This window comes from Ambystoma mexicanum, chromosome 4q (assembly GCF_040938575.1).
Source record: "Ambystoma mexicanum isolate Mex_15411 chromosome 4q, UKY_AmexF1_1, whole genome shotgun sequence".
Taxonomy (NCBI): domain Eukaryota; kingdom Metazoa; phylum Chordata; class Amphibia; order Caudata; family Ambystomatidae; genus Ambystoma; species Ambystoma mexicanum.
Genome location: NC_090928.1, coordinates 520,393,698 through 520,411,195, shown reverse-complemented (window position 1 = coordinate 520,411,195; position 17,498 = coordinate 520,393,698). Strand labels below are relative to the sequence as shown.

General features: G+C 45.9%; 1 protein-coding gene across 4 annotated transcripts in view; it reads right to left on the bottom strand.

The window, feature by feature from the left end:
- RALGAPA2 (Ral GTPase activating protein catalytic subunit alpha 2) overlaps window positions 1–17,498 on the bottom strand; it is a 3,672,963-nt gene that overhangs the window by 1,585,812 nt on the left and 2,069,653 nt on the right. For all 4 annotated transcript variants that reach the window (XM_069608069.1, XM_069608071.1, XM_069608070.1 and 1 more), the window contains one exon: window positions 11,789–11,897. In XM_069608069.1, coding sequence (XP_069464170.1) covers window positions 11,789–11,897 — 109 coding nt within the window. The remainder of the gene's footprint in view (window positions 1–11,788; window positions 11,898–17,498) is intronic.

Here is a 17,498-nt window from a genome sequence, read left to right as displayed (position 1 = left end):
CAACATGTTTTGTTCCCTGGTATATAACCAGTGATGGGGTACTTCTTCAGGGGGCGTGTGTAGGGAAACCAATATCCAATCGAACTAATTGGATTTCACATAACATTTGGCCCGCAGAGATTGCTAATATTTTGATGTTGTATCTTTCAAGATAGCACAGCAATAGGCCAATAAGTTCAGCAATATTGTTCTTTAAAGTCATTGACATTTGAATGAACACGAGAGATGCCTCGCTTTGAGTGCTAAATGACACGCTGTAAAGAAGAAAAAAATGGATTCTCCAACAGAAAACGTGGTTATCCGTGTGAAGAAACTAGAACAAAATTGCGTAACTGCTCGAGCAAAGTTAGCTCTGAAACCGACAGTGAAACGAGACAGTCAAGTTTGGCAAATATGCGCAGGGAAGCCCACATAGCTGCTTGGTGGCAGCCAGGCCTCGGGTGGAATGAGCCTCGAGTCCCCCAGGTACACCCGTCCTAGCCAGATGGAAGCATTCTTAAATGCAGATGATGGCCCACCTGAGAGGGTCTGTTTAGTAACAGCTCTGCCCAAACAGGCACCAGTGTAAGTTACAAAAGGATGGACATCGTTCCTTATTTATTTACACTGGGGGTACAATGCTATTTAGATCACAAAAGAAATGTATAATAGATTTAAAAAATCAGATTTGATGGGAAGAAGTGATCTTACAAAGTTGTGAGCTCGAGTGACATTCTGACCAGGTTGTGGAGGAGAGCAAATGCAACAGTCACTGGGGGAAATACATGGGAGGACATACATAAAGGACAACCAACATTAGACATTTTTTTAAGTGCAGTTTGGCGGTATGGCCAGCTCTGCTAGGGATGTGACGATGATGGATGAAGTTCTACAGTAGAGCCAGAGAAAGTGACGGACAGAGGCAGGTTACGGGAAAAGGAAACATTAGCTAAAAGGCATATGATAGGTAGATTAAGAGGGCATCTCTGAATCAAGGAGGTAGGGTTTTAAACACATTGTTGTGGACTGTTTCTCAGATGTCTGGGGGAAGAGAATTCAATGCAAGTGGAGCAATCAGGGAGAAAGAGTGGAAGTGAGAGGAAGCACAGGGAGGGCGAGGTGCCACAAGCGTAGTCGAGGAGGCAGAGCAGAGACTACGAGCAAGCTTTGTGAAGGCAAACATATCCACTGCTGGGGTACAAAAGAGAGCGAAGAACTGTTCCAGAACTTCCTGGCACACTTCCGACTCGTCTGAGACCATGCTCTGCCTGCTCAGAGCATCCGCCAAACAGTTCTCTGTCCCAGCCAGATGAACTGCCGAGACCGAGATTGTATTCTCCAGCGACCAGAACCACAACTGCATCGCTTCTGAGCAGTTGCTTGTTTAAGTAGTGCATGGCCACTGTGTTGTCCATCAGAATCAGGACATGCTTCCACCTTGAGCGATGGGGCGAAAGCCTTCGGGGTAAGCCCGATATCTCGCAACTCCAGCCTGTTGATATGCCACTAGGCTTCCGACGCAGTCCAGAGGCCACTCACCTGCACGTCCTCGCTGTGAGCACCCCAACACTTCAGGGACGCATCCGTGACCACTCGGGCCTGAGGCCAAGGAGGCCAGAAGGGTTCCCCCACCATCAGATTTGTGCACGTGTCCCACCAGCCGAGTCTGCAAACTACCTAGATGGACACCTTGAGAGGATCCGAGAGGGCTCCCAGAAATTGAGACCACTGGTCTTGCAGGAGCCACTGAAGGGATCTCATGAGCAGTCTGGTCTCTGGTACTAGAATAATGCAGGAGGCTATGAGGCCAAAAAGGTGGAAAAAGGAAGCCGCTGGTAAAATGGTGTGGTTCCAGAACAATTGGACCATCTGTTGCAAGTTGTTGGCTCTCTCCTCAGGAGGCAAGGCCTTCTCCGCCCGAGTGTCTAGGACAGCCCCGATGAACTGGAGCCTTTGGACCAGTGTCAAGAGGGACTTCAAGCTTGGGGAGAAGCCCAGCCTGTGAGAGGTGTCGTCTAAATGAGTCAAACACCTGTTCTGCTGACTTCCCCCGGACCAGCCTGTCATCCAGGTACAGGATTTAAGGGTGTGTTGAGAAGGAGGGATCCCCTCTTGCCGGCCTGTGCTTCCCCGTGACATTGGTAACTCGCGGGGGCAAAATGCATGGGGTCCGCCAGATGGAAGCCAAAGGGTCAGCTATGGCCTGATTGAAGGGCATGTTGTGTTCAATAGCTGGGCCCTCATCCAGGATGTCTGTTAGGTCATACCCTTGATAGGGAATGGCGGGCGGCTTGAGGCAGAGTGTGTCAACCACTTTCTCTACCAATGTCCTGAATTTGACATGAGAGTGACTGCAGGGTTGTTTCTGCTGTATCTCATAATCTGAATATTTGTACCCCACTGGCATCCTGAAGGCCTTGAGCCAGAGTCATCAAGTTGTCTCAGTCCTCAAAATAGTCGACGTCACCGGATCCCACAAAAACAGGGTTGGCCTCTTCACATTCTTCAGCTTGATCAGCGCTGAAAATCGACTGCATGGAGTTGAAAAACCCTGACATCTAAGGCTTAACTTACGGCTCCACAGGTCTGGAGGCCAAGGCTGAGGGCTTACCTTGCAGAAGAGCCCTAGAGGCCGAAGGGTTAGATATCTGTGCCGGTAGCTGCGACGGGTGCCGTGGGAGAGGCTACTAGAGGGTTATTTCCTGGCCTCGTAAGCCACCGAGCTTGAAAGCTCAGTCGGCGCCAAAGGCGTAGACTTTTTGGCGAGCGCAGTGTCGGGAGTACCGAGCGCCGCTTTTGCTGCCGAGGCCTGCTGGTTGGGAGTGGGAGATGAAACATGTCAAGCATTTCTTCTTTAAACAAATCCGACTCTTCCCGAGTGGTAGGTCCGTTAGAGGGCTTACCTCGCTCCGAGGAAGAAACCAATTCCCGCAGATGGTGGTGTTGCTTCTTCCATGAGGAACAGCTTCTGGAGTGGGACCTCTTTCTTTTTCTTGTGGTGTTGGCTCTCGTCGGGACGAGTGGGCTCCTCAGGGTCAGCCTCAGACGACCGGACAAGAAACTGCGCTGGAGACTTTGGCGACGGTCAGCCCATGGCCAACTTACAGGCTCTGTCTCGCAGTGACTTGGTTTGCATCTTGGCACAAGACACGCAGGCCTCAGTGTCGTGAGTGGAACACAGACACCACAAACAGATGTCATGCGGGTCCGTCACCGACATTTTGGTCTTGCAATCCGAGTACCACTTGAAACCAGAGATCCGATATGAAGACATCGTCGAGGTAAACAAAAAAATGTTTGAAAAAAACATTGAGTGAAACTCGAGCAAGTTCCTGATGCAACGTGTGAGCGTGCAGAAAAATGAACAGAGGCATGGGGCATAGTGACGTGGTATATGTATGACGTCTGATGTCACTTCCAGAGCAGATGATCGACCACCGTGCAAGACGGATCGAAGACCGACGCCCGAGTAAAAGGTCCACTACGCCCTCTGTGGAAAAAGTTTCCGAGCAGCAGAGTCGTGGGGGCATATCTATCAAGCTGAGGAATCTGCGGGAGAAAAGCATCCCATTGAAAAGCCCCTTTAGGGAGTGCTTGAGCAGCCTGTTGCTGTAAAGAGAAGGCTTTTCTCTTTCTGTTGAACCTGGAGATTGTTGCCACTTTTATGGAGGAGATCGCAAGACCTTCCTTTGCCAGTTTCAGTAGATAAAGAAGAGCCTGTTGTGGTCGTATGGTCAGTGGGTGAAGGTTGACTGCTGTGAACACCATGCGCAAAACCTTTTCCACTTCTGGATGTAGGAGTTGTTAGTGGAAGGTACCCTAGCTGCCGCTAGTATGCGCTGGCCTTCCTGCGGGATGTCTAGATGGCCAAATTCGGCATGGTCAAGAGCCACGCTTGTCAGCTTGAGGGAGCCTGACTTGTGAGTTAAAATTGCACCGCTGTTCTGTGACATGAGGTCTGCGTGGGACCCCAGATGTATTGGGCTGTCCGCCGATAGCTAACGGAGGTCCGAGAAGCAGGTTTGCCTGGGCCAGTACGGTGCCACCAGGATGATCTTGCAATGGTATCTGTGGATCATCTGGATTATTTTCCTGATCAGCGGGAATGGAGGGAACGCATATGCGAAGATGCCGCTCCATGGGAATGAGTATGCATCCCCCTTTGAGTTGGGGTGTGGTAACATGCTCACAAATTATTTGCATTGTTTGTTACACCTTGTGGCAAAGAGGTCCAAGTGGTGGCTGGCCCCACTCCAAGAAGATCTTGTTTATTTGGTTGTTGTGAAGGCACCATTCGTGGGACTTTGTAGAGTTCCCGCTGAGGGTGTTTGCCTGTTGGTTGTGTATTCCCAGAAGGTGGAATGCTTGCAAAGCAATGTTGTTGTGAATGCACCAGTGCCAAATGGTTTGAGCTTCCTGAGAAGAGGTGTTTGACCTTGTTCGTCCTTGCTTGCGCAGGTAAGACATTGTGGTGGTATTGCGTGAGGATCCGCACTACTGAATTTTGGATCAGTGGAAGGAAAAACTTTAGGGCCTAATGTATTGCTTGCAGCTCCAGGACATTTATGTGCAGGATCGATTTTTCAGGCGTCCACACGCCTTTGATCTTGTGTTTTCCTAGGTGAGCTCTCCAACCCGCCAAGGAGGCATCGGTCACGATAGTGAGTTGGTGCGCTGGATCTACGAGTAGCATGTCTTTCGAGATGTTGTTGAGGACCATCCACCATTTCAGTGATTTTGAGAGTGCTGGGGTGATGGTTATCTTGTCTCTCCAGGAACCTTGTTTCTGGGACCATCTGGTAGCTAGAAATCGCTGTACCACACGCATGTGTAGCCTGCAATTGGTTATTAGTGGAATGCAGGACAGCATAGCCCCTAGTAGATGCATGTATTTGCGCACTGTGATTTGTTTGGGATGAAAGAGCATATCAGGGTTATACATTTTTTCACTCGGTCGGCTGAGGGTCTGATGAGGCCCTGTCCCGTGAAAAACAGTGCGCCCAGGAACACCAAACCTTTCGATGGCACTATGCAAGATTTGGCGTAGTTGATTGCAAATCCCAATTGCTGGAGAAGAGTTTGCCTCCGCGAAGTCACGGTTTCTTGATGTTGGGCCTCGGCCCAACTAGTTGTCTAGGTATGGGGTAGACGTGGTGGCCCTGTCATCTGAGGAAAGCTGCCACTGGTGCTAGGCATTTGGTGAAAGTTCTGGGGGCTGATGAATGAAAGGACTCAGAACTGGTAATGACTTTCGCCGACCTTGAATCTGAGATACTGTCATTGTCTCGGATGTCTTGGGATGTAAAAGTAGGCCGTTTTCAGGTCTAAAGTTTCTAGATGTTCATGAGGCTGTACAACCTTTATGACGTCCTGTAGTGTGACTATTTTGAACTTTTGTTTGATGTTTTTGGTTAATTTTCTTAAGTCCAGGATTGGATGCCACTTCCCATCTGGCCTCTTTAAATGTATCTGAGTATACTCCTTTTCCCCTCGATGAAGGAGGAACTCTTTCTATTGCCCATTTTTTTTTACATTTGACGCACTTCTTGTCGGAGAATTCAAAGGTGCGGATGTGACACCTTTACAGGTGTTGAGGGTTTCTGTGTGCGTTTGAACTCCAAAAGATGGCCGTGTTGGATGGCATTTAACACCCATCTGTCCTTTGTAATTACTCACCACCTGTCGTAAAGAAACACCACATTTCCTTCCACTAGTGTGCCTTTGAGGCAGTCATTGTTGGGCTTTGTTCTGCCTACCTCTTTGTGAGGTGGCGGATCCGTCTTTACGCTGTACTCGATGGTAATCCCTGCTGTACTTGATGGTATTCCCTGCTGTGTTGTGAGGACTGGTATTTCCTTCTGTGTCCCTGGGAGTAGTAGCCAAATCTTCCTTAGTTTTTGCTGTCCCTTGCGGACAACAACCTGGTTTGTCCCGAGGCTTCTTGAAAGGGACGAAAAGACCTTCTGCCTTGTAAGGCATTTAATGATCTAGTAGTATCTGAGTCCGCCTTCATTAAGTGCCTCATCAATTTTGTGTCCAAAAACGTTCTCTCGTCGAATAGCAAGTCAATGACCTTAAGTTGTACCACCTGTCTAAATTCGGTGCAGCATAGCCATCCTTGTCTTCTTAGGACGACCCCACTAACAATTTGCTTGTATCCTGTCTCTGCGAGATCCACTGCAATGTTGATGCTTTGGTATGAGGCCTCCTCACCCTCAGGCACAAGTGTCATTGCCTCCTTTCAATGTTGCTCTGGCAAATGCTCCGATATGGGAGCCAACCCGTGCCACATTTCGTAGTCATAGCGGGCCACTATCACCAGGCCGTTGGACGCTTTAACTGTTATAGTCCCAATGGTTAGCACTTTCTTGTCGAAAGCAGCAATGTTCCTGCACTCATTCTCCGGGGGTGTAGCTCATTTGTGTTGTATTTACTTGCTTTGCTTCTTGATGCCGCGGACAATCCCGACTCTGGAGAGGGTTGAGAGGTTAGACATTTTGGGGTTGTGTCCGGTGCCTCGAATTTCTAGTCTATTGTTCATTTTACTGCAGGTTCAGAGAAAGGATGTTTCAGGGTTCGCAACCCCTCTTGCCAAACATGATCTAAGATGGGTATTGCAAATACAGACTTTCTGCGCTTACCCATGTGATCAAAAAGAAAAAACAGTCTTTTCTTTTCCTCTGCAGGAGTTAGCCCAAATTCTTATCATGCCTTTGATACCAGGGCGCGGAAAGCACCATTGTTGTTTGGTAGAGTGGGTTGTGCTGGACTAACCTGTGTATCCTGGTCTGGGTCATCAGTATCCCATTGTTAGGTAGAATTATATGCAGTACCCTTTGGGAACACCACACCCAATTAAGACTACAAGTGACAGTACAAATTCACCTTTGGTACAAGCCTGTATTACACAGTTAAAGTGGTAGTGATGGCTGAGCAGCCAGACTTATCTCAAGAGTAAGTGAGCAGTATCAAATAATTACACAAAGGACTGCAATTACTATGATTCAGGCAAACATTGATTCAAGGTTTTCAAGTAAAAGAATATACATTTATTTCACTCTTCAGTTGCATAACATTACACTATTATAAGCAGTTTAAAAATCACACTCTTAATACACCACACCACTCCCAATAAGTTCCAGACAAGTTAAGCTCACAAAATGAAGTGGGAGCAAAATGGCACTCTAGCCTTTTAAAGGGGACGGAAAAACAAAGTTAATAGAAATTGAACCACACCAACAGGGAAGTACTCAGGGAAATTGAGCAAGAGGAACTACAGTGATAGAATCAGGTAGAAAAGGCTTAGGGCCAAAGTCAGTGGGTCAAAAGTCTTTTGCTCAAGATCACATAGTTCAGGGTAGTTCGCTGTAAAGTTCGTGCCACGGATTCTGGACGAGGTTGGTTGGCAGAAAAGTTGGTTCAAAGAGAAGAGAAGGACAAGCCCTCGGTTTGGAGAAAGATTTCAAACACTTTCACCGCGGCTGAACGAAACGAACAACCGGATTTGTACAGTACCTTAAAACGGAGAGGAAGCTGTAGCTGAGGCGGACGTTCCTGGTAGTTCCTGCAGGCTCACGGTTCCTGAAGCGACTGTCGGACTGACAAGAAGTAAAAAGACTGGAGGGTGCTGCACTACCCAGGGAACAAACCAGCATCAGAGCAAAGCAACAAATAAAAGGTGCACTCCTTAAAACCCAAGCAGGGTCCAACATTCCTGGCTAAACGGCCCACTGTAGCTCTGTACAGTGAATTCGACCACAGGAGGGGTACTGGCTTGCAGTTTGGGCGAACTGGTTGGTCCCACCAGCTCAAGGGAAGAAGTTTCCTGGAGGATCTTCTCTGTCGTCGGATTCTGAAAATTCGGACCTGCAGCAGGGCTTCACTGGGCGGTTCAGTCGTTGTAGGGGTCCTCTTCAATCAGCTCCTCGTTGGTTCTTTCGTTCCAGTGGCGACTCTGCCTTTCCAGTCCCAGAGACCTGCTTTTGGTGCAGTTTTCCCCCATACATACAGCCTGGCTGTCAATCACACAGCCGGGTGGCTGTCCTGGCAAGGACAGTCACCCAACCAATCAAACAGGAGTGCGACTTCGGTTACCAGGGGAACCCATGGCAGGGGTCCGAAGATCCCTCCCTCACATCTTGCCTATCCAGACTTTCAGGCGCCTTAAGGAGGGCTTCTGTGCAGAAGCACTCGAAAAGACGGCAAACAAAGGAATCATCCCCGGTTTGGCGCGCAGAATAAAACACGAGAAAGACATTTACAAAAAGAAATGGCGAATAAACCCAGCCGGAACCGTAAAAAATTATATATGGTCAAGCAGGTTTATGTTTGACCATATATAATTGAGCCAAGACTTGATGTAAAGGGAGCGAAACAATGCTCCAAGAGACACGGACAAAAAGGGATACGAATTAACCTCTTTCCACTACTCCATGTAAGATGGGGTGTACTGGGTCTGTGGTTTAAAGTGACTAAAATAAAGTTAATGGCAACTTTACCTTTTCTCGGGGGACAGTAGTCAGCCCCAGAAAATGGAGTCATTGGAAAGTCTCAAAGACAACCCTGTGTCCCTGCACTGAAGGTGCTGTGTAACACACATGAAAAATATGGGGCCAATAGAGTAGGTGAGGCTCCAGTGCCCAAGATCACACAAAAAGTGAAAACCCACACAGCAAAACACATGTAAGAGTGGGAAAAAGGCTCACATTCTTACCAGGTGAAAAAATAAACCCTAGAAATCCAGCAAAGCTGCTGAGGGACTCATTAGGTAAGGAAAACCAGCCATTTATGAGAATTCTCCTTAACACCCATGTATCATCATGGTGAGGCGAGTTGGAAAAGGTGTTAGAGCTTGTGTCCCTCAGACCTGTGTCTTGATATGTATCCACTAACTCACCTTCTTTCTCGCATATTAGCGTGCTATCCCTTTGTGGAGGTCTGGGTGGAGATCTCTTCCTTGTACTGATTGCTGACCTGGTGTTTTCTGGTCTTTCCTGCATTGATCAATCCCCTGAGGCTGAGGAGGTGGGAGCCTAGCATTGAGTTGCCCTAGTAGACTTTGTAGAGTTGAAAGTTATTGTAGGGACAGTAAAGATTGTGGATTTATAAGAGGGTATTGTTGGAGTCATAGCTACTGTTCCCGATGATGTAGAGGGAAAACCGAGGGGTACACTCTGTTGTCTTACTGGTTTTCCCTCCCCTCTTCATTGGAGCAGACTGGAAGATCTGTCCTGTAAATGGGCTTGGTTCCTGTATTCTTCGGAATCTGTGACCCCTGGGCACTCCTCTCTTGGAGGTTCAAAGTTTGATGTTCTCTCACGCTGTAGGATTTCCTCAGGCATGATTTAGGTGTAGTATATGGGCGACGCACCAAGAGGGAGTTGCCTGGACTCTGTTGGTTCCTCTGCTGGAGTTCTCAGTATTCCTTCAGTACAGGATAGCATATTTTCCTCGTGTAGCTGTAGGATAGTTTGTGCAGTATGAACCGTGGCTTGCACCATGGTAGAAGTTGTTGATGGGGGTGTGTGAACTATTGCTTCACTCCCTGGAGATTTTCGTTTATTTTGTCGGGGGGTTCGTCGGAGTATGTACCGTCAACGATTTCATCGTCGGAGAAGGTCTCGTGGACGAATCTGGCGACGGGTGGTGTTTTTTTCTTCACCGACAGAGTATTTTCGTGTACGATTTGGCCTTATGCTTCTCCTTAGTCAGAGGAGATGTTCTTGATGAATGGGAGGTTGACTTTGTTGATGGGCATGAGCCCTTATCTGTCTTTGACTATGGCGTTTTCGTCAACAGGATTTTCGACGACTGTTTAGATGTGGACCAGGAACCTTTGCTACTAAACAGTTTCTTTTTAGTAGGAGACTGGGGTTTTGAGGCATTTTTATCCCGGCTCGTCGACGATTTTGGCTCACCCGTTTTTTGTTCTTTCGTAGGTCGTTCTTCCGACCTAGACCTGTGGCTTGATGGTGAACACCCATCAGAGGGGGTGGTAGCTCTCCCACTCCTTGACGAGCTTGCCTCCGATGCCGGGTATGCCCCTTCATTTAGCCAACAAATCAGTCGACGCTTCCTGTCTTTGAGGGTTTTCTGAGAGAAACCCTGACAGATCTCACATTCTTCAGAGGAATGGTTAGGGTATAGGCAGTATATGCAATCTACGGCCTGTCACTTTCATAGATGTGTTTTAGGCCGCACGCCCCCCAGGGCCTGAACAAGGATTTCTAGGTCCAACTGTCTCCATGGTCGTAGCTGACACCATAGAAGAGTCGTTGGTTACTCCGGTTTGAAGGTAGTGTAGAAAAATATTGTTTTTATGTGTAAAGATAATTTCTTCTTGAAGAGAAGAACTCGAGCAATCCCACCAGCTAGAAAGACGGTTGAAATCTGAGGGGAAGCTGCTGGGGTGGAGCTATACTATACACTCAACGTTCTATTGGTGGGTACCAAAAGCATCCACAACGACGTTGATGGGACACTCAAGGTGTCAAAGTATTCCCATAGGAAAAGTACTAAATCAAAGTAACCATGAATTCCCAGCTCGTCGACGGGGAATATTCACAGCACATGAATCCATGAAAGATCCAATGCTGGAGAAAGTCTGGTAATGGAGCATACGAAGAACATATTGATCACCCTTCCCTTGAACCAAATCTCAGCCCAGGTGACTTGAAATGGGGCAACATAGCCCTGGTGGAATTTACTGCATCTTTTTGGGCATCTTCAGGCTACACTCTTACTCAGCACCATATGATCAGTGACTGGACGTGCTTTGGGAATACACTATTGGGATTTGTACCTCTCACTGCTGAAATTTGCATGGTCTCCAGGCGCTCTTTCTAGTCCGGCGCAGGACCTCTTATGCATCTCCGCTTAAATTTGCATGGTACTAAGGAAGCCGACAGCTATTATTGGCCAAATGGTTTGCAAAGTCCCTTCTTGTGCTATTACATGCTAACAATCCACCAAAACACAGTTTGAAATGCGGAACTTGGACTCTCACCCATCTCCTGCCAAGACAGCCGGTTGATTTTTTACAAAGAGGACAATTGGATTACAGGCAATGCACAATAGGTTCAGATATACAGTTAATATCGACATGTAATTTAATACAGATTTATCCTCCATGATCTCAAAGCAAATTTAGGTTGAATTGCAACTATTTCAAATAACACATTGTAGTCTCAATTTGTTCAGTTCTAAGGATTCAGAAGCCTATTTCTGATTGAGTGGCACAGCCATACCCTCAATACCAAAATATCCTGCTCTAAGAACTAGAACAGGCCAAAGTGGTTCAAATGGTATTCAAGAAATTATAAAAGTAACATGTTACTGCTTATTGCCTCACAATTCCAATAATAGTTTGTCACGCACGGCAGGATTTATTGAAGCAGCCATAACTTATGAACATCATGCAATGTCAGCGGGACTGTATGTCATTCTATTCTAACAGAAATCACTGCATTTTAATTATATTACACAAAGATGGGGAGAGCACAATTGCTGATGATTGTATCAAAGTGCCTGGATTTGAAAGTGAAGGATGCCAAACTAGCTATTTGTCAAAGTATTTAAGCAAACCTAAAAAAAGACCATTATCAAAACTGCTGAGATTCCTAAAATTGTATAATTTTACACAATGTATTATTTGGATGATGTTCACAAGTAATTTAGGACAAATGCATCCACTAATTACGATAATGACAAAACAAATCAATGCTTCAAGGAAAAAGATAAGAGCTGCATAGATAATATGCAAGGGTGCATATGTACAAGTTGAAGTAAAAGTTTCTCCAAAGGAAAATACCTTAAGTGTTACTCCAATAACGTTAATGGCGTCTTTAACTTGGGGGTGGTTAGTAGACTGCATTAGTTCTTCACATATCCAGAGTCCAAGGCAGCAAACAGCAATACATCTTTATAAAGAAAAGACAGACATCACTCTTTAGAATAGCCATCCAGAACAATGTCACCCAGATTACAATCTCTTACAATCTCAATTTCGTTTTTTAATGAACTAATGTTCTTTTCATTTGGCATAATGCATCTTGAATATAATATAAATGTGTGCTTCTATATACTACTTTATGCCAGATTCCTACAGTTTCTAACCGTTATGATAGCAGGTGTTATTATCCTATTTTATTGTACTCAAACTATCGACATGGGAAGGATGAATGGCCGAGTTAGCCCTACACACAAACCTCAGCATCTCCGGAGGCCAATGGTCCACCAGAAGTAAGGACATGTGCAGACTTGAACTCCACTGGGGCAGGAAGAAAAAACCCAGAAGACAATCCTTCTAAATGATGTAACACTCCTGATCGTTCTACAAATTTATTCACGCTGACACCGTTAAACATTTTGTTTTCTGTGTCTTTATGAAGGAAGCAGAACTTAGAATGGGCTTAGAGAAACTGCTTTTATAATTATTCATTTTCTTTTTTAAATGAGAAGCATTTAACATCATACATCAAAATTATGCATCAGCATCGAAGGAAAAAAAAACATTTACATACATATTGAGGATGTCAGAATAGACACAAACATTCCAAAGCAGTGAATACATCTATTGCAAACCCCTTGCTCTACGAGTGTATGTGATAAATCAACACGTGGGAGAGCCGACTCAAGGAGAGAGTCGTACTTTCCCAGATACTTCTAAAATAAATTATCTTTATTTCTAAGACCAATAGGCACCCTTTAACAAATAAACGTTTTCCTCTCTGTCTGCTACACCAATGCACACGTTTCGCTTTCATTTTAGTACTGGATAATTCATTTTCTTACAAACGCACAAGCTTTTTGGGGTCATGTCCTGAGTCGCTGTTGCTTCCCAGCAACTGGAGAGTAATGTTAAACAGATTGCAGGTCATACGTTTACACCATGATGAGTCTTGCAAGAATGTCAAGACAGATGCTGGTCACTGTGCCATAAAAGCACACCATTCGACTATGTGAGTGTCTCTCCAGGTTGTAAGGTGTTAACTGCTTAAGAGCAAAACGGCCATGTTTCTTAAGACTTTACAGAACATACTATTTTGAGTTTTTTTCCTCAACATATCAACCACACATTACAGTGTGCGAAATGCTGTTCCATATATATTCAAGACTTCAATGCCCACTAGTGATAGGATAGCATTTGAAGGTAAACATAGAAGCCACATTAACAGTAGAAATAATGTGTGTGAAAATCACAATATCTCCTATATTCCAGGAGGCATATGTGCTTTTTTAGAGTGTAAATGAGCCAGTCACATGAATGGGGGCTAACTGGCCATGGATTAATCATGACGCACCAAGGCGATGGAGACTTGCTCGGATGGTAAACAGTCTGACTCAGGGCCCAGTTGTAGATCCATTAATCAATGGGCTCTGATCAGCATCCTCTAACCAGGGAGCTGTCTTTGATCAGTTCCTCAGCATGAAGCACTCTAGTGATGACAGAGGAAGCTGTTTTTCTAAATTGTGTGTCATTCACAATGTCCTTATTATCTCAAATATTGATTTAAAGACTCAGATCTGTGGTGATGCTGCAATGTGATTAGATTCTAGTAATTCTTGCTAGCAACATCTTTCACTGAGGCGAACATTGAATCCGTAGACTCTGTACGTTATAGGTAGCGCAGACATTGTATAGGAACAAAAATAACTTTCTGCAAAATAAATTGGCCCCCATTACACTTTACGCCTCAGTGTAAAGAAAATGCAAAGCTGTGCTTCCTTGGTAAATGTTATGAGTTTAACATAAGAGGCCTATTTATTAATTTACATACAGCATACCATGTATATTTCGTTTCATACCTTGCTTCCGATATATTGGAGCAACTGCCATGTAGAGTGGCATCGTAGGTGGCTTAGGAGTGCAGGAACATGGCTGCATGCCATGCCCAGTGGCCAGTTTGGGTTGCTTGAGGGTGTCCCCGGGCTTGGCCACATACCATACCCTTTGAAAATTGGGTCTCAGAGAAGCCGCGAATACCTGTAGAAATATCTATTGATGGGTTTATTTATGGGTTCAGCTAGGGCGACATAAGCGATTTCATGCTCCCTCATATACGGCCACATCCCACACGTCTGGGGAAGAAAAACAGACACCGTTTCTCAAAACTCTAAATGTATTTAAAAGAAATGACAACATTTAAACTAAAGTGGTATCCAGCTATGCAGAGGAAATTACTACAATATTTGTATTCATTAAGAGTCAACCAAAGGAAATTCTCCCCCCCTACATGAATCTCACTACTAGTTTTCATGAAAGCATTAATTTCCATAAGCAAATATACATGCATTACATTCCGTAATAGCATTTCTGATGATTGTATCTGCTTAGATTCACATGCTGTGCATATAGTCCGACATCTAGTGGTAATCCCAGAGTATTGCATCTGGTCTTTTGAGGATAGAAAGGGGACGTCGACCTGGGCGTGCTTTTAACAGTATCCCCCCCTAACGTGACTTGCAGTGTACCCAAGGTCCTTCACGCATAGAGGTCCCTCTGGTTGTGTTTATTCTGCCGCAAGGGAGCTTTATGACTAATCTGACCACAGGTTGCATGTGAATCTAAGCAGATACAATCAGAAATGCTATTACTGTAAGTAATGCATGTCTTCAGATGCTTGTGAACTGCTTAAAGTCACATGCTGTGAATAGACTAGCAAGCACTACCCAGAGTTGGAGGTGGGGTGCGAGAAGGAACAGTAGTAAAGAGATGTCTTAGTACTGCTTGACCCACCTGAGAATCAGACCTAGAGTGAATATCTAGGCAGTAGTGTCTTGTAAAGGTGTGTACAGACCTCCAGGTTGCTCCTTTGCAAATGGATTCGAGAGGAACATTTGCAATGAATGCTATGGAAGACACAGTGCCCCGAGTAGAGTGTGCTCTAGGCTTGAAGGGCAGATATCTCTTGGCAAGAGTGTAGCAGAGTGTGATGCAGTTTACAATCCACTTTGAGATGGCCTAGTTAGAGACAGGGTCCCCTTCTCTACCAGCTGCCACTGAAATGAAAAACGGATTTCTCTTTCTTAATGGTCTCGATTTTTCCAGATAATATATGACCGCTCTACGCACATCAAGTGTGTGTAGGCTTCTTTCTGCCACGTAAGTGGGGTGCTGGAAGAAGGTGGGCAGTTCTATTGATTGGTTCACATGGAACTTTGAAATGAAATGTAGGCGCAAACCTAGGGTGAGTGCGTAAAACCACCTTATCTTTGTGAATTGTGACAAATGGGTCTTGAACTGAAAGGGCCTGTAATTCACCGACCCCTCTAATAGAAGTGACTGCCACTAGGAAGCCAGTCCTGTAAGTGAGAACCTTAAGGCTAGCCTTGTGCATAGGTTCAAAGGGAGATCCCATTAGGCTAGTTAATACCACATTTAGGTCCCACACAGGGGCTGGGCTTGAAATAGGGGGATGAAGTCTTTTATCCCCTTCCATAAATGCCTTGATCAGTGGGATCTTCCACCTCGACAACTCCTTCTGGGACATAGTGTATGCTGAAAGAGCAGCCAGGTGGACCTTCAGTGAATTAAAAACCAGACCTGAGTCCAGTAGATGAGTCAGGTATAACACAATGTGGGTATGAGAGCAGTCAATGGGATTAATGCTCTTAGAATGGCACCAGATAAATCGTTTCCACTTATTGGAGTAGCAATATCTGGTGTTAGGTTTTCTTGCCTCTTTAAGAATGTACATACATCTCTGAGGAAGTTGGAGGTGCCCAAACTCTATGACGTCAGGAGCCAGGCTGCTTATTTGAGAGTTTGTGGGCAAGGATGGTGTCTCTCCCCTTTATCTTGTGAGAGCATGTTGTATAGGCAAAGTAGTTTCATCGGAGGAGAGAATCAAATCGCCATCAGATCGGAGAACCAGGGTTGGTGGGCCCACATGACCATGTTATCCAGAGAGCTTTCCCCTTGGAGCGGTTCTGGTGGTACCTGGAGGCGTATTCTTGGCATTGTGCGTTCTCCAGAGTTGCAAACACGTCGATCTCTGGGAAGCCCCATTCTACGAAGACGTTGGAGACAATGGGCTTCATTACGAGTTTGGAGGTAGCCATGCCCTAAACAAGAGTCTGGCTCCGGGTCCCGCAAAAGGGGATTTAAGCAGGTGATGACAGTGGTCTTGGCCCAACAAACATTGCTAGGCCATAAACCTTTAGCATACTAAAGTGGACTTTTAGACGCAGTGATGCAGGGACAGTTCGCTTCTGAGCAAGTTTTAGCAGCAGCAGCTTTTGCAATTGAAACGTTTTCAACCATTACTCTGGGTTGCCAGGCGATATTGTACATGGAGCATGCAGCCTTTGTGATCTTGGAAAAATCCAAGTCGACTTTGACGAGCCAAAGAGTTTCAGGGTATGAGGTAAGCTGCATTTGAAAGGCCGTAGTGAACCTGACGGAGGGAGGCCCAAATTATAAAGTTCAATAAACACCCTTGAACTGTGATCACTTGTGTATGTCTTTACTGTTGCCACCATGAGTTCCTTACAGGAGTTTAGGGAGTACCTTAGGGCTTTAACCAAGAGTGTCAGTTATATCTTCACAGGTTATGTCTTCTCGCCAACGGCCTACAGCAGGAAGCAGCAAAGAATCAGACGTCCTGCACAAGCAACCATTGTTAGCCGGGGACCTTATCTTCGTTTGATCCTTCATGCAACGCTGGAATGAGCAGTGTTTCCATGGGCCGCACTGTGTGATTTTCGCAACTCCAACTGTTGTGAAGGCGGAGGGCAGCAAGAGCTGGGTCCATATCCGCGACATACAAAGGGATACTGGTGCCCCTCCACAGGCACAGGAGCGGGCTCAAAGTTAAGTATGTCCTAAGGATTTACAGTTCATTCCAGTGGAAAAAGGGGGGATCAAATGAAAATCGTTATGGACTAGGAGTATGTTAGTCACTACGGTGAGTAACTTATAATTACTCCTACGTCCTGTCCCCTTTCCTCCATACTGTATGGGCGATTACAACTGAATGTAGCCCCAGGGTGGAGAGGGTACCCTCCTTAAGAAAACAAGTTCCTTAATACTGCCTGTCTGAAAGCCGCGTCTGACCAAGAGCTGGCATCCAGACAGTAGTGCTTGCAGAAGGCCGAATGAATGGCGTACGTGGCTGCCCTGCTGATGACCTGCCACAGAATGTGCCTCTGCCGTGGCCTTGGCTCTGATAGCGTGGGCATGCATATTTGCCAGAAGGGGCTTGTGCTACCCCTCATAGCTCTCCTTAATGACTGAAACATCCACCTTGCTATGGAGGCCTTAGTAGCCTGATACCCTGGCCTTGACCCCTAAGTTGACAAAGAGAGACTCAGATTTGCGGAAGCTCTTGGTTCTATCAAGGTAGAATTTTAGAGTGCGCCTAGCATCTAGACCGTGCAGGACCCTCTGAGCATCGTCCTTAAGGTATGCGAAACACTGGGTAGTACTAACTAAGAGACTACTTTAGGCAGGAACGTGGGATGCGTTCTAAAGACCACCTTGTCCCTATGAAAGGTAGTGTAAGGCTCGGAAGCCACCA